Below are 27,705 nucleotides of genomic sequence, written 5' to 3' on the forward strand. Positions count from 1 at the left end.
CCCATCTATTTCCCATGAAGTGATGGGTCCAGATGCCATGATCTTAGTTTTCTGAATGTTGAGCTTTAAGCCAACGTTTTCACTCTCCTCTTTCTCTTTCATCAAGAGGCTTTTGAGTTCCTCTTCACTTTCTGCCATAAGGGTGGTGTCATCTGCATATCTGAGGTTATTGATATTTCTCCCGGCAATCTTGATTCCAGCTTGTGTTTCTTCCAATCCACCGTTTCTCATGATGTACTCTGCATATAAGTTAAATAAGCAGGGTGACAATATACAGCCTTGACCTACTCCTTTTCCTATTTGCAACCAGTCTGTTGTTCCATGTCCAGTTCTAACTGTTGCTTCCTGACCTGCATATAGGTTTCTCAAGAGGCAGGTCTGGTGGTCTGGTATTCCCATCTCTCTCAGAATTTTCCAGTTTATTGTGATCCACACAGTCAAAGGCTTTGGCATAGTCAATAAAGGAGAAATAGATGTTTTTCTGCTGTTAATTTTTAGCAAAACCTCAGTACTTGCCTTTTATATCTTTGCTTTTGGACAGGAGATAAAGGTAACTTGAGAACCTATTTTACTATAATTTGAGAGTTTCAGTGAAGAGTGATTTGGAAACTGGATAGGTTTGGTTTTGCTTGAACTGTAATTAAGATATTTCTTTCAAAATATTCTGAAAGATTTATCATAGATAAGCTTTTAATTATTATGGAAGTCTCTTAGTTATTATGTATATATGTATATAGATTGAGAGAGCTATTGAGAAGCTCTGCTTTAATTTTAATGGCATGAAAAGCTGTTCTTAAATGAGATGTGAAACTGATCCTGCATCTATTCTTTCAAGATAGCTTTACGGCTGTACTATGGAATTTTTATAGGCTACTCATCATATTATTATTTCATAACATCATATATTACTTCATCACATTGCCTCTCCTTTCCCTCCTTCATTGGCCCACAGCTGTCTCCACTCTGAGGGACTTTTAGCCAGAACTGATCCCTATTTATCTGGAGAAATCTCTTTACCTTGTTAAATCATCACCAGCCTTAGCAGGCCTACAGGCAAAATTAGATGCTTTGTCCGTGGTAATTGAAGAGAAGCTTTTTAATTTTAATTGTTAAAGTTGCCATTTAATTCATTGACACAATAATCAGCATAATTTAATATATTGTTAGGTGGATTATTTAAACTTGATATGTAATGCTGCACTGACCAGAAATTCTTTTGGTAAAAGAATTTCACATTTTATTTGTGGAAATCTGGGCACCAAGTGAGCTGACACTGGTTAAAATGTTTTATGAACTCTATTTGTGTTTGATTAAAGTCTATTTATTCCTTCTAATAATACATTTTTTTAAGATCACGTTATTTAGAGAGTGTTTTTAAATGAAAGGGTTCTTTCACTGATCATATTCCTTTAAATACAGACAATATTATACTTTGTAACTTGATATAAGGGAAGCAATTATTTTATTCCACACCTAGACCTATCTACTAGTCTTACCTAGTTAGTAATAGCTTTTTAAGAAAATGTTTCTCTTTAGTATTATTAAGGAGCTTGGGGAGAAATTATTCTCTTTACTTTGTAGGGTTTGATGCCCAAGATGTAGCTTGAGGAGAGTTATTTTTACCATGACAGCGAATATTGCTATAATCACATACAAATAAAATACTTCCTGATACTTAAGTCTCTCCATTGAATTTTCTACTTTTCTGCATATCCTCCCATGTAATTTTCGGTTCTGTTCTCATAGTACTCCTACATTGGGATTCTGCTCTCTTTAATATTTTAAGAGCATTGACTCAATTGATCTCCTAAGGTTATTTTAAGGTATTAGTAGGTATATGTTTGTAGAATAATAAAAACTAACAGTACCACCACTCATAGAATGGCAGCAAATAACCTGGCAATAAGCAAGTGGAGAGACAAAGGCTAAACTCCAGGAAACATGATGTTTACCAGGTAGCATGTGATGAAAAATATTTACTATATAAAGAGATATACTACACTCTAGGTATTGGAGACAAAGTGTCAATTGAAAAACAAACAAACACACACACTCGACCTAAAGCTTGGGAATTCTGTTTTATCGATGGGCTTGTTGAGGACGGAAGCCCGGGACACAGCCCCTCAGACAGGTCTCGAGAGATTGCCCCGCGGCGAGGGAGGGGTCATGACGGAAGGGAGTCCCTGCACCCAGCCAGGTAGTCGGAACATCGGCAGGTGACTGCTGACTGAAGGAAGGCGGGCGTCTCGTGGTGACGCATGGAGTGCTTCTCTGCGCGTGGGAAGGCGCAGGGGCCCGCTCTCCAAAGTCGTCCCGTTGGCGTGCGCCTCGAGTATCGAGGGCCAGCGCCCGCTTTCTTCGCCGTCCTGAGTGCTCTCAGGGTGGGCCGTTGAGGCAGCCGCAGAGGCTGGCGGCGCGATGCCGCGACGTCCTCTGTTCACTGCTGTGGCAGGAGGCAGTGTTTGTCCCTGAGAGGATGCTGTCTGTGGCCTGCTCTAGTTATCTCCCACTGACGCGCCGGAGGGAGCATCGCTGCTGTCGGAAGACATGGAGGTGCAGAGCTTGGCGCTGTGATGCCGGCTCTTTGCTGCAGCGGCGGAACTGTAGTCGCTACTGGGCCGTTGGTGCTTTTACTCCCCTCCCTCGCGCTCTACTGTCCTTCTCACCTCCAGGTCTCAGCGTTGTTTTCCCTCCTGCTCTTCTTTCCTAACCTCTGTTACCGCTCCCATCACCTGTGTCTGTAGAGCGGATCTAAGGATTTGAAATTTTAAGGAAGAGTTTGCTTCCGTTGTGGTATGTGACCCGCAGAAATGCATCCTGTAGCAAATAGCCTGGATGTGCTCCCTTAGTAGCAGAGCTGCCGCCCCTGCCTGCATGGTTTGCCTTCTCCTGTTCCGTTGCCATCATTCTCATCATCATGTCAGTCCTCGGGAAACCTCCACGCTGCTCAAGTGAAATTCGCTGTTTAGAAATACATTCCGTACAATTCTCCTCCTGCCGCCTCCTCTCCCGATTTTTCCTTGAAAATCCCTCACAACCGTCAAAAATGTTCTGTATTTGATTCCTTCTAGTTTGTGTCTGTTTTTCCCCCCTGTGTGCTAATGCTTGTGTTTCTGTGGGTTTTCTTTGCATTTCTTGTTTTCTCTTATCTCTTGAATTTCTATTTCTTATTTTTTCCCAAATCATATTTATTGAGTGAACACGCAAATAAAATGCTGCAGAGTTCATGTGCATTTGATTACTTATCACTTGTAATGTTAGCAAACTTGCATTTTATTTACTTGCAAGACAGAGTGAATGGACTTAAGCTGCAGATAAACACCTGATTGCCTAGCGTAGCTGTGTACGTACCAGACAGTTTACTACTGCTAACGGTTTCTTTCTGCATCTTTCCAGGAAAGGAAGGAGAGGCTGTCCAGATTTGAGTCTATTCGTCACTCAATTGCTGGAATCATTAGGTCTCCAAAATCTGCACTGGGCTCTTCAGTAAGTACGATGAACTCTATACATTACTGAAAATACTCATTGCCTAGCTTTTTCTGATATATCAGTGAATGTCATGTAAATTTGTATTTATCAATGGAAAGATAAGTGGACAATTTAACTTTAGGTGTGCATGTGAATCTGTGTGTATGTTAATGATATGTGTATAGTAAGACCCATGTAACAGTGAAATAGGGAAGAAAGAAAGAAATTTGATTTGTAGACTTTCTGTACTACATATAAGTATTTATAGTATTTTATGTATTTTGTAGCATTATTTGAAGAAAACTATAAATATAATTCTTTTACAGTGAAACATTTTTGTAATAGGGATTATTATATATGTATTTTAAAAATGTATCAGTTTATATGTGTTCATATTTTATAAATGTTTTAATTGGAAAATTAAAGTCTATTTGAAATTTGGGCATGGCACATCAGGGTAATGTATAGAATATTCACTACTCCTAATAGCAGCTATAGCCAAGCAAGATAAAAAAATTCTTAGTCCATTTATACATAAAAGTATAAAGTATTTTTTTGCTTCATTACCTAAGTCATCAAGCTTTTTATTCTAGCCATGCCTCACAGTATAGCGCTTTATAGTATTTTATTGAATGATGGTTGAAACAATATTCAGTACAAACTAATTAGATGCTTTTCCCCCTATCTTGCCAAGTTTCTACAACATAATATCTTAATATTATTTCTTGTTCTTTAAAAGTTTAACTAAAACAATGTGACCTACTCATATATTAAAAAAAATAGTGCTTCCTAACCTTAGATTAGTTCAATGTTTGTTCACATTTTGGATATATTTGCTATAGTTCCTTTTCAATATGTGGCTTTCCTGGTGCCTCAGTGGTAAAGAATCCACCTGCCAAGCAGGAGACACAGGTTTGATCCCTGGGTTGGGAAGGTCCCCTGGAGGAGGAAATGACAACCCACTCCAGTATTCCTGCCTGGGAAATCCCATAGACAGAGGAGCCTGGTGGGCTGAAGTCCATGGGGTCACAAAGAGTTGGACACGATCTAATGATTGAGCGTGCACACTTTTTAATATGTTAGACATATTCCCATATTTATTCCACTCAAGCAACAATCTTTTATACACAACTGTGGCAAGGCATCAGGTATTTTAATTTAAAAAAAGGAAGAAAAGTATATTTTGCGTAGAAGAGATTTTCAGTGTGTCTTCTAAGCTTTGATGCTGCTGTTGTCACTTCAGCGTTCAGAAGCACCCACAGGAGAAGCTAGTGTAGACCACCTCAGGTGGCAGAAGCAGCGAATGAAAACAGACATGATGTGCAAGAGCCACGTGACAGAGTACGCCTCTTTCAGGTCTTATCTCCTGCTCTTATCTTCGTAAATTTACAGCTTTACAGATAAACAGTAGTTCGTAAGACTTGGTTTACTATGATTTGACAGTCAAAGTAGAGCATAGGAGACTTGATTAAGAATTTATGAGAAGTTTCAGAGACTCTATGAGGAGAGTTGTTTTTGATAATTTTTATTAGAAGAAAAGGGCTCAGATGATAAAGAATCCACTTGCAATGCAGGAGACCTCCATTCAGTCCGTGGGTTGGGAAGATCCTCTGGAAGAGGGCATGGCAACCCACTCAAGGATCGTGCCTGGAGAATCCCATGGATAAAGGCGCCTGGTGGGCTACAGTCTATGGGCCACAGAGAGTCGGGCATGACTGAGCGACTGAGCACAGCACAGTAGAAGGAAAGAAGCAGTTCTTACAAGGAGTTACTTAAAGCGTTTTTTAAACAGGATGAAAGAGGTTTTTCTTTTCTTTTAAGACACATAGATTTACATCTAGAAACAAAGGAGAAATCCTGTTTGTTCATTAAGATGAAGTTGTATGGGGTTAGCACTCCTAAAAGTACGTCAGATATAGTGTACACAGTCTTCATAATTAATTGATATAAATCATAGCTTTTTAAATGCCTTAAGATATTTACATGTTTTGTCTCCACTTAAAAGTGGTATTTACCTTATTCTTAAGTAAAATTACTAAGTTGGCAGTGATTAATATAGGTTAAAATTTGGTGTTTACTAACTGCTTTTATCTGAAATGAAGTGCCTTTCCCACAAAGCATGTACCTCATTCATATATACATTTCAATAAACTTATCAACATCCTTGAAGCTATGAAATGCCCATTTCATTTAAGAAAATTTCCCTCTGTAATCAAGGATTCTAGGGAATCTGCGCTTCGTCTCGCATTTATCTTCATGATTAAGGCAGTCACTATATCCATCAGTTAAGTGCCCTTTGACATTCCCTGGTTTATTCAGAAATCTTATGAACTGAAAAGACTGTGGCACACTACGAGTGAAGGTACAGAACTATTTCTGTAAGGTGTTAAATATCCTGTGTACTTGAAGATTTTCCCCTCAATTGCACAGGTAACTGAGCTCTTGAGTCTTATTGTGTCTGACATAGTTTAGCATTTTTGAGTATTCTAGTTTGGTAAAGGTAGTGTAGAAGAAGGAAAAATTTTAATTACTGTAAACAATTTTTTAACACTTCTTAAGAACCCTGCCAAAATGGCACACTTAAGCCAATTAATTTATTTTATTGTGATATACTTCACACAATGCGAAGCTCACCATTTCAGCATACACACACAGTGGTTTTAGCATATCCATTGTTGTAGAGCCCTCACCATTATATAAATACAGAGCCTTTCAGTCTCCCTGATTAGAAGCTCCATTCCCCTTAGCAGTTGCTCCTAACTTCCCCCCTTGCAGTTTCCTGGTAATCACTCATCTGTTCTCGATCCTGTGGATTTGCCTGTCCTGGACATTTCACACAAGTAGAGTCATACACCATGTGGCCTTCTCCTGCCTGGTTTCGTTCACTTGCTGTGACGTCTTCCTGATTCATCCACGGTGCAGCAGTTATTGGACCTTCATTGCTCTTTATGAGTGAATACTGTTCCCTTATGGGGGTTTGTCTGACATTGTTTACCTGTCATCAGCTAATGGACATTTGGGTTGTTCTACTTTGGGGCTATTATGAATAAAGCTGCAGCAAACATTCAAATACAAGTTTTTATGGGAATGTATGTTTTCAGTTCTTTCAGTTATATACCAAGGAATTGCTGGGTCAAGTGGTAATTCTGTGTTTAATTTCTGAGGAGCTACCAAACTGTTTTCCACAGTATTTGCAGCATTTTGCATTTGCACCAGCAAAGTGTATAATTTGAGTGTTCCACGTCTCCACAATCACAGCACTTTTTATTTTTCCATTTTTTTAATAATTATAGACATCCTAGTGGATATGAAATGGTATCTCATTGTAGTTTTATTTGCATTTTCCTGACAGTTGATGATATTGAGTATCTTTTAATGTGATTTGTGGTCACTTGTATGTATTCTTTGGAGATATGACTATTCATATCCACTGTATATGTTTTAATTGGTGATTTTCCTTCATTGTTATGAGTTATTTGTATATTCTGAATATAAGCCCCTTATCAGATACATAATTTGAAAATTTTTTTCCATCATTTTTGGAATTGTCTTGACACACAAAAGTTTTTAATTTTGAGGAAGTCCATTTATCTAATTTTCTTTCATTGCACATACTTTTGTTGCTGTATCTAAAAAAATTGTCTAGTACAAAGTCATGCAAACTGTCACCTCTGTTTCCTTCTAGAGTTCTGTAGTTTGACATGTAGGTCTTTGATCCATTGCAAGTTAATATTTGTATATGGTATGAGGTATATGTTCAAATTATTTTTTAATGTGTGGAAGCATATTTAATTTAAAATCTAAAAGCAACTATGAAAGCGCTGTTTTTTCACTCAAACATATAAAAATTGGGAGCTTAGAGCATACTTTTAGATAAAATAAAACTGTTAATTGCATTATACAAAGGGAAATGGATTAATCATGATAGTATTCCCACTGAACTTCTCATAGCTACTTATTTTGCCATTTTTTACACTGTGGCTAAAATGTAGATCTCTCTGTGAAGACAGTCTGATGGAGCACTTTAATCAGAAATGTTGCTGGAAGGAAGAATGTCAGATAATTAGCTCATAGGTGAATTTGACTTTAACAGACTATGGTATCTGATGATAGATGTTTAATATTTACTGTTATGGTGAGATTAGTATTTAATATGCTGTATCAGCTCCAAGCACGTGCTCCTTTTTTTCCACTGCACTAAAGGAGTTAAATAGCTTATTCTGTGTCCCTCCAGGCACCGAGGTCTGCTTTATATCCTGCATCTTTCGTGCTTCAGGAGGTTATAAATTTGCATTGAGGACTATTGCTCATAGACTGCTTCTGAAATCAAGGCCAGGGGTGTTAGACACAGTTTGTTGTATAATCTGAAAGCCTACAGGTGATCATGAGGGTCCATTTCCATTGAAAGTCTTTCAAACCACATTATATTCGATGAGATCTGTTCTAGTCATATCAAGAATACTGCCCTTTCTCCAGAGCCATTTTTTTTACTGCAGAATTTTTGTTATAAGTGGCTGAACCTTCTCTTCTGTCTTATAGCCCCTTCTGAGTACTAGTTGTTCACTGATGAATAGAGTACAGAACACATTTGTAATAGTAGCACTCTTTGAAAAATGTTCTTAAAAATAAAGCATACTTTGGTCCAGATCATTGTTCTTCAGATGTCAGAAGAATTATTAAATTATTCTTCTGTCGCCTTAAAATTAACATTTTTCTGGATTCTGTTGACATCTAAGTTTTTTAAAATTTTTGAATTACTTTGAACTTGATTGAAAATAAAAATATTGAAAAATAATGATATGCATCCATAATATATAATAATATACTAAGTATGATTTGCTTGTTTGCTTCTGTTTAGAAAATAAGCAAATTATGATTCAGTTGTGCCTGTTGTACATTGGTTATCATGTTGGTATTATAATGCTGGGCTTTCACCACTGGCATAAGAGAATATAGTTATTTTCATTCATAACATAATAAACTGCTTATGTTTTTTAGTGTTTTTCTTCAAGTCCAACAGAACAACCTTGTACTTCCTCTGACAAGGGATGTTGTTAAGTTCAACTTAGATATTATGTATTTCAAACCTTGACTGTCTTCCTTTATCCTTAAGGACTTAATATTTATTTATTTAGCCCAGACAGTAACATGTAGAAAAATGAAAAATAGGAAAAATAAAAATTAAACTTCTTATATCACTGCCATAAATAGATTGAATTCTCCATGTAGCTAGTCATGTCTAAGAAAACTAAATAATATTCTCAGAATTACAAGTTTTGAATCACTAGTATTATACGTAGTTTTCAGGAAGAGCTTATCAAGCTTTATTTTCTATAATTTCAGTACATAGAGAGTGTGTGCTATGCCACTTCAGTCATGTCCCAAGCTTTGCGATCCTATGGGCTCTAGCCCGCCAGGCTCCTCTGTCCATGGGGTTCTCCAGGCCAGAACACTGGCGTGGGCTGCTGTGCCCGCCTCCAGGGGAGCTTCCTGGCGCAGGGATGAAACCCAAGTCTCTGCCGTCGCCTGTACTGGCAGGTGGACTCTTCACCACTAGTGCCACTGAGGAAGCCATGGAGAGAGTAAGCCTCTTCTTTTATCTGTTTGCTCAGATGCTTACAACATTCGACCCAGATCATGTCAGAATGACACTATGTTCTGTACAGGCAATCCCAACTTGATAAATTTTCAGATTTACTGAGCTGTGATTTCATGCTGCTTCCTCAGAATGATCTGGTAGTAGTTTTGGTTGAGATGTGTGGTATAGCATTTGCACTGAAGACAGTTAATGGATTAAAATGTCACTACTGATGCAGTGGTGCATTTTCTCTGCAATATTGTATGAGCTTCAGGTCAGGATGTTTGATTTTGAAAAAATAAAGCTGTAGAAAAAATGGCAGCAATGTGATGAGATGAACGAGAATGAATGAGAGTCACAGGCACAACTGGAAAAAGTAAATGGATAAAAATAATGAGAAAAAAAACGATTACTCATAAAAAGAAGTTGAGTAAAGGAACTAAAGAAGCAGGGAAGAAAGAGCAAAGTCAGGAGAAATCAGAAGGTATTGGAGAAGTATGAGACCAAAAATGAATGACTTTTAAAAAATAGATTTTGCTAGAGATAGGGTCTCTTATTAGAGCTCCTGGAAGGTGCACAAATAGGCAGTCAGGGCAGTGGAAAGTCATGGAAGTAAGGTGGTATTCAGGTTTGATTAAGTTGTATATCTTTTGGGAAGAGCGGCATTGATATTGTTTGGGGAAGAACTGTGTAAGAATGTGGATCTGATCAGCATGTAATTCTGCCTAATCATTACGATAATCATAGTTGTATTGTTACCTAAAGACCGAACAAACTCAAAGTCTCAAAAAGTACACAAGTTGTTAATTAAGGAATTTGTTAATAAGAGTCCTGCTTCTAATTTCCTAGCGGAAAGTGAACATTAGGTAAAATATGCTTTTGATAAAAATAGCAGATATCAATCCATGAAAAAAGATCAATTCTACTTTATTGCTTAAAAAATAGGATTTGTCAATTTACAGATAGGCCTTTGTGCCTGTTAAAGATGGAAACACTGCTTTACATCCTGTTTGTCTAGCACAAATGCAAACAATCATGAAGATGAAATATCCAGAGTATTTAACATTGCCCTTTCATAGAAAGTAGCTTTTACTGCCATCAGTCAGATTCCTGTTCAATAGGGCAGTATTTCCCACCTTTTGCAAGTGTTTGGTGATTCTCTTCTGTTTGTATGACATTTGATTCTTAATCGCCCCTAAAATCTCTCAGTGATATATAGCTTTAAAATTAAAAGAGTCATTATGGAATTTTTTAGAAATGTTGTAAATCCTATGAGTTACTTGTAGACACTATAGTATATTATTACACTCGGTTTGAAATAATTCTTTACTTAAATTGTTAGACTAATAACTAAATTTATTTGAGGATTTAGAAGAGAATTATGTTCACTTTTATGTTTATTAAAAATTCATAAAAACTTATATGTTAGTGTTGAAATTTTATTTAGCTTGTTTCAAACTCACTGAGAGGTTTACTTGCATATTTTCAATGATGTTATATTTTAGTTTTTTTTTTTAATGGTTTCTTATTTGGGTGCTTAATTTGAGTAAAATCCAGGCGTTTTTTTTTTAAAAAAAAATATTGTTGTCTTTGCCTCTCATAAGGAGTTAATCTTGTGCTCAAATGTTTGAGATAAAAGCATACAAATATTCATTAAATTATTGGTAATTAGTCTTAATTAGACTAAGACAAAAAATAACCTCTTATTCTTAAGTCTGGAAAAAATTTTCATTTTCTTGGGCTGATTCCTCATTGCATCTTCATTTAAACCAATCTTTTTATTACACTATGTTCAGTATGTTTTTGCTGGAATATTCTTTAAGATCTGGGAAAAATAGGTAAATAGCTAGTCTAGTCAGTCAGAAAAGCTTGTCTTATTATTGTATAACTTGTTAATTATATTATATTACTGTACATATGAAAATGGAAACTTCATCTTCCCCATGTCTTTGACAGAATTTTAGGTAACTTAACAAGGAAAAATCTTTCCCCACTTAGGCTGAGAAAGTTGTGATGTTTTAAGTAAAAAGCTTCCTTTCATTTTTGATGTCATTATGAAAGCCTTTGGAATGCTGGATTTCATTGCTGGGATGTCCTTCATTCTGTTACTGTCAGGCTTGCAAAGCTGTATTAGAATTTAATTGAAAGCACATTAATGAAAACATTTTTTCCCAATGTTTCCAGGGAAATTCCTGAAAGGCCTTGATAGTAGCAGTCAGGGGTTATGTACAGCCTTTTCCTGTGTATGCATGCCTCACATGTACACACACATATACCCATAGTGGCTTCACCCTGCATTCCATGACAGTATTGTCTAGGGCCAGGAACGGCAGATGGCTTCCTACCCAAAAGACCTTATGAAACAAAAAAACAGAAGCATAATCCCTATGAAATAGCATTGTAGGGTCCTTGCCATTTATTTCTCTTTTTAAAACAAACAAACAAACTTAGATATTTCAGAATGATCTCCCTCCCCCCACCCCCCCGACAAATGTATTCCTCACCTTCAAATCCTTAAATGAATTTCTGTGTTAGCTGAGCTTTTGTAGTTCAAATGCCCTTCTGACTTAATGAATTCCCCAGGCTCTATGTTGTCCCAGTTCTAAGTAAATCAACCTTTTGGAGGATAGGTTGATAGGAGAGGAAATCAAGCACATGATATCCTTGTTTGTGATGCTTTTCTATCATGTAGACCTTTTTAAAAAGAGATAATAATAAAAACAAGTGTTTTTTTGCCTAGAAGTGACACTGAATTTCTTACTATATTGATTCTTCTCAGAGGAAAAAATCAATAAAACACTCATCATCGGCGAGACTTAAAGATATTTCTATAACAGTAAAAATTTTAGTGTTTTCTATATTGAAATCCATTGTGACAAAATTTTAGAGAAGAAATATTTAATCATTCTGACTGCCTACTTTAAGAATTATAAACTATTAGTATCAATGTATACAAAAATTAATTTTGTATGGATTATGCATTTGTTTTAAAAAAATAATTATTTTTATCTCATAGTTGTGGCTAGTTCTTTATATAATTCAATTGTAAAACCATTTTGGGAATACAATTTAAATTGTTTTGAAAGTAAAGTATTTGTCATAATTCTAACAAAAGAAAAGGCTTATTCCGCTTATAAACAATTTCTGAGTACAGACGCATCATTTATGTATTTAAAGAATTAATATCACAGTGGCAGGGCTTCCTTGGTGACTGGGATGATAAAGACTCTGTCCGCAGTGTGGAAGACATGGGTTCAGTCCCTGGGTCAGGAAGATCCCCTGGAGAAGGAAATAGCAACCCACTCCAGTGTTCTTGCCTGGAGAACCCCATGGACAGAGGAGCCTAGTGGGCTGCTGTCCATGGGGCCACAAAGAGCTGGACACGACTGAGCCACTAGCATTCACACTCACGTAGTAGTAGAAGTAGAAACCAAACTGTGTATTCTCCTTTGAATTCTGTTTGGGATTTCTCAGTTTTTAAGTCAGTAGGATGGGCTTTGGCTAATATAAAATGGAACTTTGACCGTTAAGTTTTAGGCCTCTTGAAGTGATGAAACTGGAGGGCTTCCCTCATAGTTCAGTCAGTAAAGAATCTGCGTGCAATGCAGGAGACCTGGGTTCGATTCCTGGATTGGGAAGATCCCCTGGAGAAGGAAATGGCAATCCACTCCAGTACTTCAGCCACCTGATGCGAAGAGCTGACTCACTGGAAAAGACCCTGATGCTGGGCCTTGAAGATTGAAGGCGGGAGGAGAAGGGGATGACAGAGGATGAGATGGCTAAATGGCATCACCGACTCAATGGACATGAGTTTGGGTGAACTCCGGGAGTTGGTGATGGACAGGGAGGCCTGGCCTGCTGCAGTCCATGAGGTCGCAAAGAGTCAGATACGACTGAGCAACTAAACTTAACTGAACTGATTCTTGCCTGGAAAATCCCATGGACAGAGGAGCCTGGTGGGCTACAGTCCGTGGGGTCGCAAGAGTCGGACACGACTTAGCGAGTAAAGCACTAAGTGATAGAAACAGTGCAGGCTGTCTTCAAACTGGTTCTCATTTACCGGGGAGGCGCCCGTGGCTTACCCAGGAAGGGTTCTCCTGACCTGGGGCGGTTTACTTTCCGTGGGTGATAAATATAAACAGACAAACAACTGTTTAGTGTAACCAGAAGCTGTATGATTTCATCTATTATTAATTAGAAACATTTCAAAGAAACATAACCAGCTCTGAGTTGTCTCTACTTGTTGTTAGCATTTGGCCTCCTAAAATAACAGATAACTTGCTTCCTGCTGTGCTCATGGCTTACATCCCCCCCTTGTTTCTGTCGCATGTTTGTCATTGCACCTTGGTGGTTTCAGGGATGCTGTTTCAGCTGAGCCTTTGTCTGCCATTGCTGTGCAGGATCAGGACCAGCCATGTGGCAGAGGTAATGGTTAAGGAAGTCGGAGGAGCAAGGATGAGCAGGCACAGCAAGAAGGCAGCCCCAGAAGAAGCCTTAGTGTTCCTGGAACCCATGACGTGGGCAGCCCATGTGATCGAGTTAATTCCATAAAAACATATGATTCAACTTTTAATTCTTTAAAAATGAAGTTGTTTATGATGTTTCTCTGATAATCAGAGAATTAGAATGCTCTGATAGAAGATTTTTAAATATATGTATTTTATGATATGGTGACTAAGACTATAAGTGCTAACTCTAAATGCTAATATTGTGTGTACCTATGTCTGATAGAAAAAACGAATAATCTTGCAGTATAGGATATGTATTACGCATCAGCAGCAGTGCTCGAGGAAGTATTAAAAGATTATGAACATTGCAGATTTTTCGGATAACTTTTAATTGGTCAATTAAAGGGAGGAACATAGGTAAGAAGTATTTATAACTGCTGTTAGTCCTACCAGAAAAAAATTGCTATCTTCTTTAACTTACTGTTTTTTTTTTTCCCCTAATATTTGCTCAAGTTCTGTGATACGATCCCCGTACTTGAGAAACCTCTGGCAGAACAGGACTGGTACCATGGTGCAATTCCCAGAATAGAAGCGCAAGACCTCTTAAAACAGCAAGGAGACTTCTTGGTGCGAGAGAGTCATGGGAAACCTGGTGAATATGTCCTTTCTGTATTTTCTGATGGACAAAGGAGACACTTTATCATACAATATGTTGATGTACGTTTCCACTTTAGTTTATATGTATATTTTGATGTAGTTAATTGAGGTATACTTGTAATAAAATGATGATTTGTGGTAAATGCCTATAACAGTAACTTTAGCACTTAATGTTTTTTTAAATTCAGTGCTTCAAAATGCACTGAAATGTTCATCTTTTAAAGGAAATATGCATTTAAAAATATTAAGTTAAAAACAGTTACAATTTACATTAAATTTAAATGCATTACTATTTAATATTTTAAATTAACTTTGTTTATGATCCTTTAAAAATGAAATATGTGATTATTACAGTTTTTTTCTAGAGAAAATTATGATTTTTATGCTCTTAAAATTGGACCTTGAAATTCACAAAAATGTTGCCACAAGATTTTTAAGAAATATTTTATTAAATAATAATAATGAAATACCTTAATGAATGAGACGGCGATAGTTGAATTGATTTATGATTCATTGAGGATTAAGGGGTTTTTTCCATATAAGTATAAGCTTTTATTTGTCGGTGTTAATGAACAGTAAATAGAAATTTAGAAAGATTTTTAAAAGTGATCAAGTCACATTGCTTGTTATACTGATTTATTTATTGAAGTTTAAGTATTGTAAGCTGTTTCCTTTTTTGTTGCATTCTTTATTAAGCACTAAACATATGAAGAGTGATTTCAAAATTCTTTAACTTTATCCACTGAGAAATTTTAAACTTTTTGGCATAGGAAGGAATTAATGCTTCTGTTTGTCATTTTTTAACCTCAACATTTCAAACAGCATGCATTTTCAAGCTGGCTGCCTATAGGATCTCAGTAAATGTCCAGGCACTGTAGCGACACTAAGTACTTACAAGAAGATTGAACCACTATCGTCAGATGAATTTCAGGAGGTCTTAGGAACATGTATGTTCCAGTTCATACAAAGTTCATATACATATAAATTCATCTAATGATAATACATTACATTTTATCTCTGTGTTACATAGATACAATTCTGAGGGGAAATTCACATATCATAAAAATAACCATTTAAAAGTGGCATTTAGTATAGTCACATCTAAGAATTATATTTAAAGGAAAATAGATGCTGTTCAGATGGGTTGAGATAAGCCTTTTAAAGTGTATATTACATTAATTTTGTATAGTATTCAGATCTCAACGTGATGATTATAATTGTCTACTCTCATACATCAAACTTACTGTTTCTAATAGTATGTCATTCCTTACTTCCTTGGCAAACTGTTTTATAATTTGCATCTATCTTTAAATTATGGTGTATTGATAGATACCCTTCCTTCTTACAACCTGTGACCATGTTGGCAATATTTGTAAAATGGTGTGAGAATTTAGAAGGAAAGAGGGTAGGTAAAGTATGAGCTAACTACAATTTATATGAATGTTTCCTTCTATTTTCTAAGCTCTAAAAGTTACTATTTTGAAATGTTTCATACATTAAGACTGAAATATTTCTTTTATTACCTATTATAGTTTAAGATGTAACCACAGGAATTTAAATTAGTTTTTTTTAGAAACAAAATGGAAAGGGTCCACTTGGAAATTATGACTTGTCTTTATATTTCCATTTTGTTTTAAGTAACTAAAGTGAACAGCATTATATATTCTAAAAATGAGACATTGTTACAAGTTCACATTTAACGATTTTATTTGGCTTCCTCTGACATTGAAATTTTGCAGAGATCTCTATTAAAGAAGAGAGTGCCTATGTTTCTGTAAATGCCTCCAGTTTTCCACTGCCTAATTTTATTTAATTTGCCCTCCTCATATAATGTTGAGTTCTTCAGTCATAAGAGTTTTGAGGTAGAATAGAGTACTAGGAGAAATTTTAATTCTTTTTCTTTTTATGTAGGTGATTCTTACTTGGTCTAAAATTATTCCATTTCCTTTGTCATATACCTGTTGTCTGGAAGGGTTTTATAAATGGGGGAAGTCATTACCAGATATTTATTATATTGCCTATTGGAATTTTATTCCAATCAATGACTTTATAATCCATTATTAGATTATAAAAGCTGTACATAAGGGGACAGATGTCCTCAGAGAGGAAGATATAAAGACATACAGGATTTTAGAAAATGGAAAAATGTCAAGTAGTAGACCAATGGAAACTTGGGTTTCAAGCCCAGATATGTACATGATAAGCTCTGTGGTTCGGGATGTAATGGGGGTAATAGCCGATACAGTGCTTGTGAGACTCAGAGAGTGAATGAATATGTTCTTATTAAGTGCTGTGGAGACCATTAGGCATTTTTACCATTGTTTGAACACTTTATTTGAGAAAACATACAAATGTGCTTTGTATGGAATATCAATGTAATTGGAGAATTTAAAAATTCTTTCTGGTTGCTGTTGAGATTTATTTGCGAAATTTAAATAATAGTGGAAATGTTATTTTAGAAATCATATATTTAAGTTTGAGGCATTCATTGATCACAAATAATGTTACTTTTAGTAACGTTGTTTATGCCAACTAGAATCTATTTTGGCAGTTAGTTTGAAGCTTTATTTTTGTATGCCTATCAGTTATTTTACAACATGGTGTGAAGCTGCGTGCTGTGAACATTATGGGTGACCTACATGGATGCAGATACTTTCAATTTTTACCTTTCTTACTATGCTAGCAGAGAATGTCTATTGTTTTAGCTAGTTCAAGCAGGGACAACTGTAATTTTTTTTTTAATTTAAATTTATTTATTTTAATTGGAGGCTAGTTACTTTACAATATTGTATTGGTTTTGCCATACATCAACGTGAATCCACCATGGGTGTACACGTGTTCCCCATCCTGAACCCCCTCCCACCTCCTTCCCCGAACCAGCCCTCTGGGTCATCTCAGTGCACCAGCCCTGAGCATCCTGTATCATGCATTGAACCTGGACTGGTGATTCATTTCACATATGATGCTATACATGTTTCAATGCCATTCTCCCAAATCATCCCACCCTCGCCCTCTCCCACTGTACTTTTTATTGGACGTTAATATATTAAGTGTATCTAAGTATCTGAATCTCAGTGTAATTCTAGTGTTACTTAGTGACCTATTCCATGGTTATTAACCTGTTTATGGTACATATTGTAAAGTCACAGTTAGAGTTTGTACCTAAAACTATTTATCTTGTGTCAGAAATATTCGTAGATTTTCATAGATTCAAATAGCATTGTTAAATTTCATATGTTAATGTATAATCAAATCCTTGCTTTTGTATAAGATAAACAAAAATATGTGATAAAGTATTACTGAGGAAACTTTTATGCTGTTATTAATAGGAAAGTACCAATTCATATTTCTCTGATTTATTTATCTGACACATTTGCTAAAAACACATTTTGGTAAAGTATCATTTTATTCATGTTGGCGAGGTAGGAAGGTGAAATTAAAAATGTATGGCCTACTGCTTGGTGAATTTAATACCTGGTAGGTAAGACATTAGTAGAATTTATGAACAGAGAAACATTAAAGATGCAGAATTAGAGATGACTGAACCAAACACTTGGATTAACATCTGATAATGAATTGAAAAATAGCAACATAGTAAATATTTTAAAGTAAAACTTGGAGGAAAGTCCTCTGTGTAATTGCATATCATCATTTTTTATTTCTTCATTCATTTCAATCAAGAGGTACTAGTTGAGCAAGGATTCTGTAGGACCCTGGGATGTGGGCCAATCAAACAGAAATAACACAAAAATGGAGGCCGTGAGCAGTAACTATGTGAAATTAGGTATCTCAGTGTGTTATATCATCAGTTCAGTCAGCAGGTGCTTATTGGATGTCTGTCATGTGCTAAGTTCCGCTTTGAACTGATGGATTAGTCTCTGAATGTACCAGACAGGTTTGCTTTGTTTTGTTGCCACGGTCTCTAGGCTCTTTGAACGACCTTTTAAATCCATACGATGGGTCTTCAGATAGGCTGAGCGAGTAAATACACATCCACAGTTTGTTTGGATGACAGTCAATTCCAAGTTTGTAGCCTTGTCCTTGCATGCTTAAGATTCTTTTAACTGTTTCACTACCCAGCCATTCAAGGGTTCAAGAGAAGGCAGTATATACCGTGAAGTCAAAATGAAACCATCATGAGAGACCATTTTCTGTGCCTCAGGCACACAGAGAGGGACTTAGGAGGCTTCCTCCGTAACAATAAAGCAAATCCATTCCAAACCCTGATTAATTAATTTCCAGAAAGTACTGATTGAGTGAGTGCTTTTAAGGCCCAGACATGTTATGATGGAGCTTACATGCTGGGGAGAATTCATGCTCATTTGTAAATCGCATACAATATATGAATTTATAAACCATAGTAAATGCTATAAAGATACACAGTGCTCTGAAAGCTTTTAATTGGAAAACTTAAGGAAGTTAACGTTTGAGACAACATCTGAGGAATGAATAACAGTTAACTAGGAAATGCCATGCCAGGATCATTTTAATATTATTCCTCAGGTTCCCCAACAACCTCTCCTGTTTACTGGTTTAACTGGTAACATGTTACAACTAGTCAACGTGCTCTTTTTATCTGAGAAAGCTAAAATTTATGTTTTACATTTTTAGATTTGGGTATTACCCCAGAAAGGAGTGTTTTAGCATTTTGCTCCTTTTATTCAGCTTATTCATCTTGGCCTCTTTCAGAAATGATTTTCCTTCTTTCCTTTTTATTTTTTTCTGAAGCATGCTTATCCTCAATTTTTTTTTTCAGATCTCCTCAGGCATAATATTTCAAATTAACATTCATTGAATCGCCTTCTCATTTTTATGTGCTTACGCTGTTCTGTCTGACTTTCTTGCATAATAATAGTCTTCTGGAAATATGTGTAGCAACAAAATCTGATTCTGCTTTTTATGTGTTTTTTATCAGTATGCATGATTGATTCTTAAGTTGCACAGTGATGAATCAGGAATGAATTCTGGATATTGTGAATGTTTTAAAAACAAAAGTAATGCATACTCTTAGTGAAAATTCAGAAATATGTATCACGGAATGTGTGCTTCACAGTAACACCCTCTTATAGACTCAGGGAATATTCTTTGAGATTTAAAACATATCTAATTGTATGTATCTATGTAACTCTTGTTTTATAAAATTATTTTTATGTATACTTATTTTTTAATGATATATTACTTGATTTTTTAAAATGTAGTACAAATGACAATCAACACAATTTTGTCAGAATTTGTGGAAATTTATTCTCTACTACTGTTTTTATTGCTTCTTTTGAAATTCACATAGAAATCATTAGTAGCTCCAAAAAGAAATCTCTTATTTAAAAATGAATATGGATTCTTTCAGTCACATTATCATTAAAGCCACATTAACAGTCACATTATTATTAAAGTAGAGAAACATTAAAAGTGTCTATCTATATGTGAAACCAACCTCTTAGCTGAATTATAATACATTTGTACAGATTTGTACAAGGTCAAATGTAATATTTGGAATTTTGAGTGTATCAAGAAACAAGTCTTCAACATTTTTTGAATGTATTTTCTAGTTTTTTTAAATAGAAGTATAAATCGTCTTCCAATACTGCATTTGTTTCGGGTGTACATCATAGTGATTTGATATTTTTGCGCAGCACAGAATGATCACCGTGACGGTAGTTGTGATCTGTCCCTGTAAAGTCATTACACGCTACTGACTGTGTTCCCTGTGCTATGCACTATGTCCCAGGACTTCTTCGTTGTATAGCTAGAAACTTGTACCTCTTAATCTCCCCTACGTGTTTCTTTCATCCCTCTACCCTCTTTCCCTCTAGCAAAGACCACTTTGTTCTCTGTATCTATGAGTCTGTTTCTATTTTGTTATTTTTGTTTTTTAAATTCCATACATAATATTTGTCTTTCTTTGACTTATTTCACTTAGCATGAAATCTTCTAGGTCCATCCATGTTATCACAGATGGTAAGGTTTCATTCTTCTTTATGTCCAATTAATATTCCAATGTGTGTGTGTGTGTATATCTTCTTTCTTATCCATTCATCTATTGATGGATACTTAGGTTGATTTGATATCTTGGTATTGTAAATGATCCTGTAATAAACATAGGGATGCCTATATCTTTTCTAAGTAGTGTTTTTATTTTCTTTGGAGAAATACCACATTGTGGAATTGCTGGATCATATTATACTTCTTCCCAGGTGGCACTAGTGGTAAGGAACGCGCCTACCGATGGAGGAGACAGACAAGGGTTCTATCCCTGGGTCAGGAAGATCCCCTGCAGGAGGGCGTGGCAGCCCACTCCAGGATCCTTGCCTGGAGAATCCCATGGACAGAGGAGCCTGGCGGCCACAGTCCTTGGGGTCTCACGGAGGCGGACAGTCCTGAGTGCACACATATTGCAGTCCCAGTTTCAGTCTTTTGAGCAAGTGTGACACTGTTTTCTGTAGTGACTTCACCAATGTACATTCCCACTGATGGCACACGAGGGTTCTGTGAATGGACTGTTCTTCACCGTAGTTGCTTAGATGAACTTTGTGAGCAACCGGCCTTGGCATTATTTTTCGATTCTTTATCTTCATCTTTAAGAAAGGGAGTTGACTGGTTTTGCACTGTGTTAGGACTCGGGACGTCCCTGATGTCAGAAGGATTGCTTTGAACAAGTAATTGCCAGGAGTCAGTTTCTCCTTTCAGCCCGTAGAGGAGGTACTGCCGCTTGTGTTACTCTCTGTGTTATTCCATCACGACTGCTGTGTCAGTGGCAGAAAGCCACCTGAAGATTAAAAACTAGATATGTTCTTCAGAATGGGAAACTGAAAATTCGCATTGTTTTATTCACAATTTCTCTAGTTACAAGAGATATATTAGAAATTTATAAAAGGTCTTATGACACTAGTGGCTAGTTTGACATTTCGTTTTCTCTGTCAGCTTCATCTTATTATGACATTGTATTAAACACTCTCCTGGTTGACTATGTCCAGTTCGCCTTGATTCATGTACCTTACATTCCAGGTTTCTATGAGATATTGTTCTTTACAGCATCAGACTTTATTTTACACCACCAGATACTTCCACAATTGAGTGTCATTTCTGCTTTGGCCCAGTCACTTGGTTCTTTCTGGAGCTATTAGTAATTGCCCTCTGCTCTTCCCCAGCATATTGGACACCTTCCAACTTGGGGGCTCATCTCCTGGTGTCACATCTTTACTGAACATTGACGTCTTAGGAATGAGTGAACTAAAATGGATGGGAATTAGCCGGTTTAATTCAGATGGCCACTGTGAGCAAGAGTTCCTTAGAAGAAATGGGATAGTCTTCATAGTAAACAGGAGTCCAAAATGCAGTGTCTAGGTGCAGTCTCAGAAACCACAGAATGATCTCAGTTCGCTTCCAAGGCAAACCATCCAACATCACAGTAGTCAAAGGCCCCGACCACTGACACTGAAGAGGCTGAAGTTGACCGATTTTAAGAAGACCTACAGACCTTCTAGAACTAGCCAAAAAAAACAGATGTCTTTTTCATCATAGGGGACTGGAATGCAAAAGTAGGAAGTCAAGAGACACCTGGAGTAATAGGCAAGTTTGGCCTTGGAGTACAAAATGAAGCAGGGCAAAAGTTAACAGAGTTTTGCCAGGAGAACGCACAGGTCATAGCAGAGACCCTCCTCCAAAAACACTAGTGACAGCTCTACACATGGACATCACCAGATGGTCAGTATGGAAGTCGTGATGATTATATTCTTTGCAGCTGAAGATGGAGAAGCTCCATACAGCAGGAAAAACAAGACCTGGAGCTGAGTGTGGCTGTGATCATGATCTACTTATTGCACAATCAGACATAAATTGAAGAAAGAAGGGAAACCATAGGCCATTCAGGTATTACCTAAATCCAGTCCCTTACGGTTATACAGTGGAAGGGACAAATAGATTCAAGGGGTTAGATCTGATTGACAGAGTGCCTGAAGAACTGTGAATGGAAGTTCATAACATTGTACAGAAGGCGGTGATCAAAACCATCCCCAAGGGGAAAAAAAAATGCAAGAGGGCAGAGTGGTTGTCTGAGCAGGCCTTACAAATAGCTGAGAAAAGAAGAGAAGCAAAAGGCAAGGGAGAAAGGGAAAGATATACCCATTTGAATGCAGAGTTCCAGAGATAGCAAGGAGAAATAAGAAGACCTTTTAAATGAACAGTGTAAAGAAGTAAAGGAAAACAACAGAATGGAAAAGATTGGAGATCTTTTCAAGAAAACTGGAGATATCAAGGGAACATTTCATGCAACGATGGACATGATAAAGAACAAAAATGGTAAGGATCTAACAGAAGCAGAAGAGATTAAGAAGATGTGGCAAAAATACACAGAACTATAGAAGAAGGGTCTTTAATGACCCAGATAACCAAATGGTGTGGTCACCCACCTAGAGCCAGACATCCTGGAGTGTGAAGTCAAGTGGCCTTAGGAAGCACTACTATGAACAAATCTAGTGGAGGTGATGGAATTCAGGTTGAGCAACCTAAAATCCTAAAATATGGTGGTGTTAAAGTACTGCACCTAATATGTTATCAAATTTGGAAAGCTTAGCAATGCCCACAGCCCTGGAAGCGGTCAATTTTCATTCCTATCCCAAAGAAGGGCAATGCCAAAGAATGTCCAGACTGCCATGTAATCGTGCTCATTTCACGGTGTAGTGAGGCCATGCACCAGATCCTCCCACATGGGCTTCACTGGTGCATGAACCGAGAGCCTCCAGATGCAGAAGCTGCACTTACAAAAGGCAGAGGAACCAGAGGCCAAATTGCCAACATTCGTTGGATCATATAGAAAACAAGGGAATTCCAGAAAAACATCTACTTTTGCTTCATTCTCTACAAGAAAGCCTTTGACCATGTGGATCACAACAAACTGTGGAAAATTCTTAAAGAGATGGGAATACTAGACCCCGTTACCTGCCTCCTGTGAAACCTGTTTGCAGGTCAAGAAGCAACAATTAGAACCAGACATGAAGAGCAGACTGATTCCAAACTGGGAATAGAGTGCGTCAAGGCTGTACATCGTCACCTTGCTTATTTAACTTCTGTGCAGAGCACATGATGAGAAATGCCAGGCTCGATGAATCAGAAGTTGAAATCAAGATTGCTGGGAAAATATGAACAATTTCAGATATGTAGTTGATACCACTCTAATGGCAGATAGTGAAGAGGAACTAAAGAGCCTCTTGATGAGGGTTAAAGAGGAGAGTGAAAAGCTGACTTAAACATTAACATTCACAAAATTTATATCTTGACATCTTGTTTGACCACTTGCAATTTGCCTTGATTCATGGAACTAATATTCCACATTCTTAGGCAATATTGCTCTTTACCAGATTGGACTTTGCTTCTATCACCAGTCACATCCACAAATGGGTGTTGTTTTTGCTTTGGCTGCATCTCTTCATTGTTTCTGGAGTTATTTCTCTTGATCTCCAGTAGCATACTGGGCACCTATCAGCCTAAGGAGTTCATCTTTCAGTGTCCTATCTTTTTGCCATACTGTCCATGGGGCTCTCAAGGCAAAAATGCTGAAGTGGTTTGCCATTCCCTTCTCCAGTGGACCACATTTTATCAGAACTCTCCACCATGACCTGGAATGTTAGATCCATGAATCAAGGCAAATTAAAAGTGGTCAAACAGGAGATGGCAACAGTGAACATCAACATTTTAGGAATCAGTGAACTAAGATGGACTGGAATGAGTGAATTTAACTCAGATGACCATTATATCTACTACTGTGGGCAAGAATCCCTTAGAAAAAATGGAGTAGCTCTCATAGTCAACAAAAGAGTCCAAAATGCAGTGCTTGGATGCAGTCTCAAAAGTGACAGAATGATCTCTGCTCATTTCCAAGGCAAACCATTCAGTCTCACAGTAATTCAAGTCTATGCCCCGACCAGTAATGCTGAAGAAGCTGAATGATTCTATGAAGACCTGCTAAGTCACTTCAGTCGTGTCTGACTCTGTGTGACCCCATAGACGGCAGCTCACCAGGCTCCCCCATCCCTGGGATTCTCCAGGCAAGAACACTGGAGTGGGTTGCCATTTCCTTCTCCAGTGCAAGAAAGTGAAAAGTGAAAGTGAAGTCGCTCAGTTGTGTCTGACTCCTAGCAACCCCATGGACTGCAGCCTACCATGCTCCTCCGTCCATGGGATTTTCCAGGCAAGAGTACTAGAGTGGGTTGCCGTTGCCTTCTCCATCTGTGAAGACCTACAAGACCTTATAGAACTAACACCCCAAAAAACATGTCCTTTTCATTAGGGGGGGACTGGAATGCAAAAAAGTAGGAAGTCAAGAAACACTTGGAGGAGCAGGCAAATTTGGCCTTGGAGTACAGAATGAAGCACGGCAAAGGCTAATAGAGGTCTGCCAAGAGAATGCACTGGTCATAGCAAACACCCTCTTAACAACACGAGAGAAGACTATATACATGGACCTCACCAGATGGTCAACGCTGGAATCAGACTGATTATATTCTTTGCAGCCAAAGATGGAGAAACTCTATACAGTCAGCAAAAACAAGACTGGGAGCTAACTGTGGCTCAGATCATGAACTCCTTATTGCCAAATTCAGACTGAAATCGAAGAAAGTAGGGAAAACCACTAGACCATTCAGGTATGACGTAAATCAAATCCTTTACTGTTATACAGTGGAAGTGAGAAATAGATTCAAGGGATTAGATATGGTAGATAGAGTGCATGATGAACTATGGATGGAGATTCATGACATTGTACAAGAGTCAGTGATCAAGACCATCCTCAAAAAAAAGAAATGCAAAAAGGCAAAATGGTTGTCTGAGGAGGCCTTACAAATATCTGTGAAAAGAAGAGAAGTGAAAGGCAAAGGGGGAAAGGAAAGATATACCCATTTGAGTGCAGAGTTTCAAAGAATAGCAAGGTGAGATAAGAAAGCCTTACTCAGTGATCAGTGCAAAGAAATAGAGAAAAATAATAGAATGGGAAAGACTAGAGATCTCTTCAAGAAAATTAGAGATACCAAGGGAACATTTCATGCAAAGATGGGCTCAATAAAGGACAGAAATGGTATGGACCTAACAGAAGCAGAAGATATTAAGAAGAGGTGGCAAGAATACACAGAAGAATTATAGAAGAGCTCTTCATGACTCAGATAATCACAATGGTGTGATTGATCACTCACCTAGAGCCAGATATCCTGGAATGTGAAGTCAAGTAGGCATCAGGAAGCATCACTATGAACAAAGCTAGTGGAGGTGATGGAATTCCAGTAGAGCTATTTCAAATCCTGAAAGATGATGCTGTGAAAGTGCTGCATTCAATATGCCAGCAAATTTGGAAAACTCAGCAGTGACCACAGAAGTGGAAAAGGTCAGTTTTCATTCCAATCCCTAAGAAAGGCAATGCCAAAGAATGCTCAAACTACCACACAATTGCACTCATCTCACACGCTAGCAATGTAATACTCAAAATTCTCCAAGCCAGGCTTCAGCAATACGTAAACTGTGAACTTCCAAATGTTCAAGCTGGTTTTAGAAAAGGCAGAGGAACCGGAGATCAAATTACCAACATCCGTTGGATCAGTGAAAAAGCAAGAGAGTTCCAGGAAAACATCTACTTCTGCTTTATTGACTATGCCAAAGCCTTTGTGTGGATCACAATAAACTGGAAAATTCTGAAAGAGATGGGAATACCAGACCACCAGACCTGCTTCTTGAGAGACCTATATGCAGGTCAGGAAGCAATAGTTAGAACTGGACATGGAACAACAGACTGGTTCCAGATAGGACAAGGAGTATGTCAAGGCTGTATGTTGTCACCTTGCTTATTTAACTTATATGCAGAGTACATCATGAGAAACGCTGGACTGGAAGAAGCACAAGGTGGAATCAAGATTGCCCAGAGAAATATCAATAACTCAGATATGCGGATGACACCACCCTTATGGCAGAAAGTGAAGAAGAACTAAAGAGCCTATTGATGAAAGTGAAAGAGGAGAGTGAAAAAGTTGGCTTAAAGCTCAGCATTCAGAAAACTAAGATCATGGTATCTGGTCCCATCACTTCATGGCAGATAGATAGGGAAACAGTGTCAGACTTTATTTTGGGGGCTCTAAAATCACTGCAGATGGTGATTGCAGCCATGAAATTAAAAGACACTTGCTCCTTTGTAGAAAAGTTATGACCAAATTGTACAGCATATTAAAAAGCTGAGACATTACTTTGCCAACAAAGGTCCATCTCGTCAAGGCTATGGTTTTTCTAGTAGTCATGTATGGATGTGAGAATTGGACTGTAAAGAAAGCTGAGTGCCCAAGAATTCATACCTTTGAACTGTGGTGTTGGAGAAGACCCTTGGACTGTAAGGAGATCCAACCAATCCATCCTAAAGGAGATCAGTCCTGAATATTCTTTGGAAGGACTGATGCTGGAGCTGAAACTCCAATACTTTGGCCACCTGATGCAAAGAACTGGCTCGTTGGAAAAGACCCTGATGCTGGGGAAGATTGAAAGTGGGAGTAGAAGGAGACGATAGAGGATGAGATGGTTGGATGGCATCACCAACTCAATGGACACGAGTTTGGGTAAAGTCCAGGAGGTGGTAGTGGACAGGGAGGCCTGGCGTGCTACGGTTCATGGGGTCACAGAGAGTTGGACATGACTCAGTGACTGAACTGACTGAATTTTATATTGCACAAATCGAGTTTTGAGTTTTTTTATCCTTTATCTGGGAAAATACCTTCCAATGTTGTAAATAATACCCAAATTTGGAGAGTTCAGAAATTTCTTGTTTCTTACCATAGGATTTTCTTAAAATGGAACATGTTTGTATCTGTATTCATACACATGTACATGTGAACTCTTTGTGAATAATCAGATGGGAGCCTTTGTTACACAACACTGTATTGTAATGCTCCTTTCATTGAAAAATAGCTGCAATGAGATGTTTTTTCTTTGCTAAATTTATTGCCATTGATTCATTCATAAGATTACCAATGGATGTGCCTTTTTTAAGTTAGAGGAAGGCGGTCTTGACAGAGTTTGGGAACATGTCACTAACTTCATGTGTTGGAATCACAAGTGTGAAGATGTGAGTGTGCTGATGCGCACAGACTTGTCTCTGCTGCATTTTCTCTATCAAGTGTATGTGAAGGACAGTATCGTTTTGTTTTGTTTTGTTTTTGACTATGTGGTTTGATGAAAGAATAATACATGAATAACCCAAGTACAGAAAAATCAATTCATACTGTATTGATGAAAGGGAAATAAATGGTCATCAGAGGTATTCTTAAAATATTATTATATTGGATATACTTCTGCAGACTTTTGACTTTATTTTTGGTCTTGAAAGCTTTTTCAAATGAAACACATATGCAAACATATGTACACATATTTCTGTTCCTTCAATGTATCCTGTAGTTTATTTCCTTTGGTTGTTATTTTAGCAATGTGCATTCTAGGTCTGTAAATTTTTCTTCTTTTTTTCTTTCTTTCTTTTTAACAATCTGAATTACATTTAGTCATTTATGAAAATTAGTTTCTTGATGCAAGATT

The 27,705-nt window shown here is 37.3% G+C and overlaps 1 protein-coding gene across 1 annotated transcript in view; it reads left to right on the forward strand.

The window, feature by feature from the left end:
• The window catches only part of FER (FER tyrosine kinase), a 459,494-nt gene that overhangs the window by 220,899 nt on the left and 210,890 nt on the right, over window positions 1–27,705 (forward strand). The window contains exons 10-12 of the mRNA XM_052643475.1: window positions 3,397–3,486; window positions 5,734–5,736; window positions 14,008–14,211. Of these exons, the coding sequence (XP_052499435.1) occupies window positions 3,397–3,486; window positions 5,734–5,736; window positions 14,008–14,211 (297 nt within the window). The remainder of the gene's footprint in view (window positions 1–3,396; window positions 3,487–5,733; window positions 5,737–14,007; window positions 14,212–27,705) is intronic.

This window comes from Budorcas taxicolor, chromosome 7, assembly GCF_023091745.1.
Source record: "Budorcas taxicolor isolate Tak-1 chromosome 7, Takin1.1, whole genome shotgun sequence".
Lineage (NCBI taxonomy): Eukaryota > Metazoa > Chordata > Mammalia > Artiodactyla > Bovidae > Budorcas > Budorcas taxicolor.